Source organism: Glycine max, unplaced genomic scaffold (assembly GCF_000004515.6).
Source record: "Glycine max cultivar Williams 82 unplaced genomic scaffold, Glycine_max_v4.0 scaffold_288, whole genome shotgun sequence".
NCBI lineage: Eukaryota > Viridiplantae > Streptophyta > Magnoliopsida > Fabales > Fabaceae > Glycine > Glycine max.
This window is the reverse complement of record NW_024464838.1, coordinates 7,880-17,833: the sequence shown is the minus strand read 5'-3', so window position 1 is coordinate 17,833 and position 9,954 is coordinate 7,880. Positions and strand designations below refer to the sequence as shown.

General features: G+C 31.0%; 1 protein-coding gene and 1 pseudogene across 1 annotated transcript; both read left to right on the top strand.

Annotated features, from left to right (window-relative positions):
- Positions 1 to 36: 36 nt before the first annotated feature.
- On the top strand, positions 37 to 2,612 carry LOC106797951 (MDIS1-interacting receptor like kinase 2-like; annotated as a pseudogene).
- A 1,042-nt stretch (positions 2,613 to 3,654) lies between these two features.
- LOC106797952 (cystinosin homolog) lies at positions 3,655 to 8,719 on the top strand. Its single transcript, XM_026127661.2, has 4 exons — positions 3,655 to 3,780; positions 3,881 to 4,005; positions 4,742 to 4,820; positions 8,516 to 8,719. The coding sequence occupies exons 1-4, from the start codon at positions 3,691 to 3,693 to the stop codon at positions 8,717 to 8,719; spliced, it is 498 nt and encodes a 165-aa protein (XP_025983446.1). The 5' UTR covers positions 3,655 to 3,690.
- Positions 8,720 to 9,954: the final 1,235 nt, after the last annotated feature.

Genomic DNA, 9,954 nt, shown 5'->3' with positions numbered 1-9,954 from the left:
TTATCATGTTAATCCTCCATGCATATCGCAACTAAAATGTCCATTCCTTTCACCATTGGAAATTTGTCAAAGCTTAGTACATTATCTATATCCTATAATAAACTCTCTGGGTCCATTCCTTTCACCATTGGAAATTTGTCAAATGTCAGGGAATTAGTATTTATTGGAAATGAACTTGGTGGCAAGATTCCAATAGAAATGAGCATGCTTACTGCTCTGGAAAGTTTGCAGCTAGCTGACAATGATTTTATAGGCCATTTACCTCAAAACATTTGCATTGGTGGAACGTTCAAAAAAATTTCTGCTGAAAATAACAACTTCATAGGCCCAATTCCAGTGAGTTTGAAGAATTGCTCCAGCCTTATAAGAGTCAGGCTTCAGAGAAACCAGCTAACTGGGGATATAACAGATGCTTTTGGTGTACTTCCAAATTTGGACTACATCGAATTGAGTGACAATAACTTTTATGGTCAACTTTCACCTAACTGGGGAAAGTTTCGTAGCCTCACAAGCCTCAAGATCTCCAACAATAATTTATCAGGTGTGATACCACCAGAACTAGCTGGGGCAACCAAATTACAACAACTTCACCTGTCCTCAAACCATCTTACAGGAAACATTCCACATGATTTATGTAACTTGCCCTTGTTTGATCTCTCACTCGACAACAATAATCTTACAGGAAATGTTCCCAAAGAAATAGCATCAATGCAGAAACTTCAAATTTTGAAGCTTGGATCAAATAAGTTGTCTGGCTTAATCCCAAAACAACTAGGAAATTTGCTCAATTTATTGAACATGAGTCTGAGCCAAAATAATTTTCAGGGAAATATTCCTTCAGAGCTTGGCAAACTGAAATTTCTTACGAGTCTTGATCTTGGTGGAAATTCATTGAGAGGAACAATACCTTCAATGTTTGGAGAATTAAAAAGCTTAGAAACACTGAATCTCTCTCACAATAATCTTTCAGGTAATCTCTCTAGCTTCGATGATATGACGAGCTTGATTCTAGGAAAACCAATGTTAACCCAAAGTGTGATGGCATTTTTGTAAATAAAGTATTATTGTTAATTGATTTTTAAAAAATTGGTGTTACGCCTATACCTTGACATCGGTTTCTTAAAAACCGATGTTGTATATGTGAAGTTAACAACAATTTTCTTAAAAAACCGATGTCAAATATTACCTCTTACTTTGGGCATTCTAATACTGGCATTATTTGCTTTCGGAGTCTCGTATCATTTATGCCAAACCTCAACGAACAAAGAAGACCAGGCTACAAGTATACAAACTCCTAACATATTTGCAATATGGAGTTTTGATGGCAAAATGGTATTCGAGAATATTATTGAAGCCACAGAAGATTTTGACGACAAACATCTCATTGGTGTTGGAGGGCAAGGATGTGTTTACAAAGCAGTGCTTCCTACAGGTCAAGTTGTTGCCGTGAAGAAACTCCATTCAGTTCCAAATGGAAAGATGCTCAATCTGAAAGCTTTCACATGTGAGATCCAAGCTTTGACAGAAATTCGACATCGTAACATTGTAAAGTTATATGGGTTTTGTTCACATTCACAATTCTCATTTTTGGTGTGTGAATTCCTGGATAATGGCAGTGTTGAGAAGACTCTGAAGGATGATGGACAAGCAATGGCATTTGATTGGTATAAGAGGGTGAATGTTGTTAAAGATGTAGCAAATGCTTTGTGCTATATGCACCATGAATGCTCACCTCGAATTGTTCATCGTGATATATCAAGCAAGAATGTTCTTTTGGATTCCGAATATGTAGCTCATGTCTCAGACTTTGGAACAGCCAAGTTTCTTAATCCAGATTCATCCAATTGGACCTCATTCGTAGGAACCTTTGGATATGCTGCTCCAGGTTAATTACCTTTCTTTATACTAAATTGAGGATATCATATTTTTTAGTTTGCCTTTCTTAGTCACAATTGTCCACATTTTTCCTTTGTCACTAGAATCCTATTTTGCGTATGATAGCACTTTTATTTTGTTACAGAACTTGCATACACAATGGAGGTGAATGAGAAATGTGACGTGTATAGTTTTGGGGTCCTAGCATGGGAAATACTTTTTGGGAAGCACCCTGGTGATGTTATATCTTCTTTATTGGGATCATCTCCATCTACTCTTGTGGCCTCAACACTCGATCACATGGCATTGATGGATAAGTTGGACCAACGTCTCCCTCATCCAACAAAGCCAATTGGTAAGGAAGTGGCATCAATTGCAAAGATAGCAATGGCCTGCTTGACTGAAAGTCCACGATCTCGCCCTACCATGGAGCAGGTTGCCAATGAGCTGGAAATGTCAAGCTCATCTTTAATGGATTAGCTCTACATTGTCACTTATATAGCTGAAAGATTGAACTTAATAAACATGCTTGAGTTTTAATTCTTCTTTCCTATTTTTGTATTGTATCTTTTTTTTATATTGTAGGTCATTTTATTTTAGTTTTTTGGGTTTCTGAACTTTAGATACCTTAACCAAATTAATGATAACATTTGTAAGCCTTATTTTTTTCCTATCAAAATAAAGGAAACAAATATAGTGTTATTTTTTGTTTCAGAAAATATAATAATTCAAATCAATTGTTCCCTTTCCTTCAATTAATTTAAAATTAACGACAAGTCAGCAAAGTAAAGGAAAATGCATGAACTACTTATAAGGAAGCTTGAACTGAAATTATTTCAATTTTATCTTGAGTTTTTGTTTGGATGTTTTACGTAAAGCATTATGCTCATGATAGAATTGCCTAGATATCATGTGTTCTAGAAGAAAAATGTGTTATGCTCCCAACACCAGCATGAGAAACATTTTGTGAGAATCATCTTTACATATGATCCATAATAATGTATTTTTAGAACTACGATATTGGGGTCTTATCCTCTAGAGTGGTCTAGTCTTAGATAACTGAATAGCATTCCACATTTAGATTGATAGACTCTGCTGCTAACTAGACTAAGAAAGATAAATTGCAAGGGGACGATAAAGGAAAACTCAAAGAAAACTGCTTCTACATTTAATTTCTGATAACCCTAATTCCTACGAAAGTGTGTTGATATACTTGGGCTATGGATTACAATTAAAAAACCCAAAATATACAAAAGTCCATAAAAGTTCAACACAAAACATTATTGGTTTGGGAATTGCTACGTGCACCATTTGTTTTTCTAGTATACCCAACATAACATTGTAATTCTCACATTAGTACGACGCTCTAACCAACTAAGTTAATAAGTCAATTATGTTAAAATAATTAATGTTGTTATAGATAACACTAAAAATTTTCATGTATACTTAATGCATATATAAATTTACATAATAAATTTTGTCATAATTAATTTTGATCTCATAATTAATTTGTTTATATATATAAATTGTAAATAAAAATCATAGGTTTGATAAAAAAATTATATATGTAAAAAATACATTATTAACATAAATCTAATAATGTATTTTGATCTAATAGTATATATATATATATATATATATATATATATATATATATATATATAAATTTTAAATAAAAATCATAGATTTCATTTACAATTCATATATGTAAAAAAATTAATTATTAGATTAAAATTAATTGTCACTAAATTTATTATTTAAATTTATATAAATATTTGGAATTCCCTTATGTAGTTTTAGTTTCATTTGTTTCAGATGATACCTGTTGCTGCAAATGATGTTGCTTTCTCGATCCATGCTGTTCTGCTGACAGCAATTACATTGTTCCAGATTGCAATCTATGAAGTAAGCATGATATGTATTTCTCTAGTTGAGAATGTTATTCTTTTTTGTTCTGTGGACTGAATTCTCGATTTTGCTGAACTTAGTGATTGTTTTGTTGTAGCGTGGGAGTCAGAAAGTGTCCAAGGTTTCTATTGGAATTGTCTCTGTTGCATGGCTTGTTGCAGCAGTTTGTTTCTTTATTGCTTTGCCGAATAATTCCTGGCTTTGGCTTCTCTCCGTCTTCAAGTATGTTGTTGTCCCTGCTTCTTTGGTTAATTGTTTTTGTTTCATGCTGCTTGGTCTTCAATTTAATTCCATAGAATATATGCATGTATGTACTTTTGGTATTATACCATATGTTATTTGTTTTTCTGCTGGAGATTTGATATTTTTTATTCTTAATCTGTTTATGGTACTAATTTATGGAGCTCCCATGTGGTAATTTTCTCAGTGCTTTCTTGAGACCATCCTAATTCATCTCAAACTGGCATGCTATTTACACAACAGGAGAAAGCTTATTTCTCTTTTATCAATAATTTAGGAGATGACGTGCTCATTCTCAGCAAATATTTTCAGTTTATTTTAAATTTAGGTAGGAAGGTGCATATGCAATTGATGCTTTGACTGAAAGTATTTCAGTTCTAATTTAGGAGCCCTTCTGAAATATTGATCTTATATATATCAGATGCTGAGTATCACCTATCATATGAGAACCTTTTATTATTTACTATTTTGCGACCACTTTGATGGTGGACAATTGCATTCTTTCCTTTGATGAGCTTCTTACCACTATGGACTCAGCTTATTGTATTATGTTAGTGAAAAGCTTAGGATCTTCTTCTGTGTCTTGAACTACCTCAGACCCACCCTTGCTATAGTGCCACAGTCTATGTTGTGTATTATTTGAAAATATCAGGTTGCCTTAGTCTTTTGGATGTGATTAATTCTCTTCTAACTTTTTGTTTGCATTGTTACGCTGCAGCACAATTCAAGTAGTTATGACTACTATAAAGTGCATTCCTCAGGTTTGGGAATTGCTACGTGCACCATTTGCTTTTTTAGTATATCCAACACAACATTGTAATTCTCATATTGCCTCTCCGTAATTGGTTTAAATACATTGTTAGTATGACGTTATAACCAAGTGAACTAATAGGTCTAACCAACTGAGCTAATAAGTCAATTATGTTAAAATAATTAATGTCGTTAAATAACACTAAAAAATTTCATGTATACTTAATGCATATATAAATTTACATAATAAATTGTGTGACAATTAATTTTCATCTAATAATTAATTTGTTTACATATATAAATTGTAAATAAAAATCGTAGGTTTAATAAAAAAAATTATATATGTAAAAAATACATTATTAACATAAATCTACTAATGTATTTTGATCTAATAGTATATATATATATATAAATTTTAAATAGAAATTATAGTTTTCATTTACAATTCATATATGTAAAAAAATTAATTATTAGATCAAAATTAGTTGTCACTAAATTTATTATTTAAATTTATATGTGCATTAAATATATATTAGAAATTTTAGTGTTATATGTAGCGACATTAATTATTTTATAACATAATTAGCCTATTAACTTAGTTGGATAGAGCCTTGTACTAACTACTCAAAAGTCACATTAACATTCCATTTTTTAAAATAAATTAAAAAGTCTTTTATTTAAAAATAAATAAAGTTTTAGAAAAATAATGAAATTTTTAATTTAATAAATAAGGAGAAATAGTTTTATTAATTAAAATAATGGTTTTAAGTTAAATAAAATAAATATGTTTTTAGAAAATAAAAAGAATATTATATTTATTCATTTCATAATAAGAAAATATAGTTTATTTTTATAAAATAATAAAATAAAGAAAAATAGAGTAAATAATATGATCAGAGCATCATAGCTATAAATAAAAACTTATTAGGTCAGTACTTATATTAAGATGTTTCTACGCTTTCTCTTCCTTCTAAATCGTTCCCTTTTCTAGTAAAACTATCATCCCTGACTTGTTAACCATTAGGAGTAGTGAGAACATGTATAAGTATCCTTAGAAGATCAATTGAGATGAATTTTGGGGTGTTTATGAAATTTTGATTCTATGTTTACAACTATAACTGTGAATTATATATGTTTGACAGACTAATTGGTGTTCCGATGTGAAATTGCTATGAAATTGATGTGTTCTTGTATTGAGTATAAACCCTAGAAAGTGAGTATTTTTCTAATTAGTGTGAATTGATGAAATTAAATAAGGAAATATTTACTATAAGAGGGATTGAGATATTGATTTTGTAATTTTTTCCCTTTTCTTGCTTTTTAGGATTTTTTTATATATAGTTTGAAATTAATATTATAATTTGGAATTAAAATAGGCTAACAGAATGACATTCTCGAGTTTATATATTGTGTCATACTTTTATTCTTTAAAATTGGTCAAAGTGTATTTAACTATAAGATTCTTCAAAAGTCTATTTTAAATTGTTTCATACTTTTAGAATTGCCTAGATATCATGTGTTCTAGAAGAAAAATGTGGTATGCTGACCAATGTGACACCCTCTACCTCGACATATGTATAAATAAATAAAACATATAAAAATATTAGTAAACAAATTCACGTGGGTAAAAGGTTTAGTCAATTCATTATTACCAAATAAAAGTTATTAAAAATATATTCGACTCAAAATAAGGCCGTCAAAATTTATAAAAAAAAAATATTTTGTTAAATTAGTGAGGTAAAATAAAATAGACTATTATGCCTCAATGTCACATCCTATCAGAGCATTGTGTCCTGACGTCATTCAGCACAAGGTTTCTTAAAGCAATTCATCTAGTGATATGTTTCCTCGAACACAAAGTTCAAGATCATCACAGGATCCAAATACAAACAACACGGAGAGTGAGTTATCACTTTCCTAACTAATAGAGAAGCAAGACAACTAGATATACATATCATATAAATAAAATAAAACTTACTTAAACATAACTCACGTAATTCAATCACTTTGTCATTCAAAATTCACTTTTCAATCATCAATTACACTTTTCAATCATCAACCACATTACACAAGAATCACACACTCCGATCAAGACATAATAACACATCAATTTCATAATAAATAATTAGCAAGCGTATGCAACAGTTATGCTAAGACTCAAACCAATATGCAATGTGGTAGCATGTTAGTGAAAAACCACCCTAAGACGCTTAGGAGTACATAACAAGACACACCACACAATGGGTATGTCAGGTCACTCTCACTAAGTAAAATCATAGGGAGACTAGTCAGGGTTACACTGTTTTGTGAGAATGCTCCAACCATACGGGATCGGCACAGGCTTAAAGGAGCACTCAAACCGGGTGACCCCCAAGGCCTACACTCCAAAGAGTCCGTCAGGGCCTCTCCCTCCTGATTCAGGTCTAACCCCTAAAATAATTTTTTGTATGCAGACACTGCTCATTAATTATATAATACCCACGACCTCACATTCATGTTTTAAACATGTTTAACACAATTGCGCTATAATTTAACACTGGTTCCTAAATAAGAAACCTATATTTTCTCTTTAACACTGTGCATCAACACTTTTCTTAAGATAACCCTAGTCAGATTATTGTACAATTCACAGCTTACAATACAAGTAATGTCACATCAAGTGTTAACCACACACTTATTCACAACCAAAACTCTTTCACAATTTTACATATCATAGTGTCACAATCCACCATCACATGTTTACACGTATCTCACAAATTAACACATGTTCAACTTTATACTTATATTCAATCTCAATAACAATATTATAATCTCAAAGCAACATGTTATTCCACAATTCATCACATATTCCATTTATAAACACTGCTCATGAATTATATAATATCCACGACCTCACACTCGTGTTTCAAACGTGTTTAACACATTGTGCTACAATTTAACACTGATTTCTAAATAGGAAACCTACACTTTCTCTTTAACACTATGCATCAACACTTTTCTCAATATCAACACTGGTTGGGTTATTGTATAATTCACAACTCACAACTCAATACACACATCTCAATACACATGTAATTCAAATCTAACCATAATATTCTCAAACTCCAACACTTGAATAATTTTTGGAATGACACTATAACAACACTACAATATTATTTACATAAAATATTAATATAAATAAATATATAGCTAAATTTATATATATAGAACCAGCAACATACATCATATTGGATCATGAATTTCAAAGTAAGCTTTCAATGTACCAATTCTAAATAATTATATGAACACTTTCCCGTTTATATAAGTATACTTGAATTTATATTATTATCTAAGAATACAACACACAGTCTACTAGAAATCTTTGGTCAATTTCAAATATAATATTAATTTTAAACTATAAAAAAAAACTAAAAAGCATGAAAAACAGAAAATACAAAATCAATATCTCACTCCCTCTTACGCTAAACCTTTACTTACTTAATTTTATCAATTCACGCTAATTAGACAAAGGTTCAATTTATAGGGTTCACACTCAACACAAGAACACATCAATTTCACAGTAGTTTTTCATTGGGACATCAACTAGTTCATCAAACATATATAATTCACAGTTATAATTATAAGGATAAAATAAAAATTGTAGAAACACCCCAAAACCCATTCTAATTGATACTCTAAGGATTCCTACACATGTTCTCACTAATCTCCATTTGTAAATAACTCATCCCTTATCTCGATGTAGTCGCTCAAGCGTTCTCAGTTATCAATTGTGGTGTTTCTGGTGCTCTCTAGAACTCTTCCTCCGATTTCTCTGTTAGGGTTCCCAAACGTTGGAGAGAAGGAGAAGGGTTTGAAGCCTCCATTCTATGGTCCTACATGCGATGCATCTTTCTCCCTCAATAGACATTATTTTGCAAATCCCAACGGTGAAAACATGCAGAAATGAATCGCGAACCACATATAAAAATCTAACAACAACCCAAGGGTTAACAAGTTCGGGATCGTAGTTTTATCGAGATAGCTCTGGGTTTCTGCGGGAAAAGAAAAGTTACAATGTGAAGGGTATTACTCTCAGCTCCGATATGTTTTCGTAATTCCCAACTGTGAGAATTCAGAATTGAGTTGCAAACCTGGTTCTTAAATTTCACGACGATCCAACGGTGAATGAGTCTAAAATCATCATTTTTCTGAGATAGGTTTGGTGGTATGCGGGAAAAGAGAGAATTTTATGAGAAAGAGAAGGGAAAACGAAATTGAGAGAAAAAGGATGTTGAAAAGCTATCGTCAGTCTGAAAACTGTCTTAACATTTCTCTATTTATAGTTAGGGTACTCACAACCTATTATTTACTTTATTTATTTATGTTTATTATTTTATAAAAATAAACTCTATTTTATTCACTATCAAATGAATAAATAAAATATCCTTTTTATTTTCTCTAAACCATTATTTTAATTAATAAAGTTATTTCTCCTTATTTATTTAATTATGAAAATCTTATCATTTTTTATAAAACTCTATTTATTTACAAATAACAATCTTTTTTAAATTAGTTTATGAAAAATAGGATGTTACAACCAACACCAGCATGAGAAACATTTTGCGAGAATCACCTTTACATATGACGCCATAATAATGCATTTTTAGAACTACGATGTTGGGGTCTTATCTTCTAAAGTGGTCTGATCTTAAATAATTGAATTTTAGACCTTCGCTCATATATTATTAATTCATTACTGTTTAAAGTTGATATGATTTTATCTATTTCAATTTGATATTTGTGTTACTCTTAAGCAATCACATGACTTTCCGGTCGATAATAATAGACTAAGAATGCATCAACTAATGTGAGATCAATCCAGTCAATCATGCTAGGAAGAAAGACCACTCCATATATTAAGAGAGCTAGAATACTCATAAAATACCCCACTCTTCTTTATGTTATTGTCATTGAAATGCAAATAACCAGCCATTAGAACAAAAAGAAAAACACTACAAGACCATAGAATAGATCAGTCCTTGCACCCTCGTAGTATCACCTATATATATGATAAATGAAAGCAGTAATCTTATTGGAGTGTGAGAGATAAAAGATATGATTATAGCAGCAGCAAATGCTAAAATACCTCAGGCCATATAATGTTGCGAAACATATCTTGTGAGAAGCAGCCTCTAACTTGCC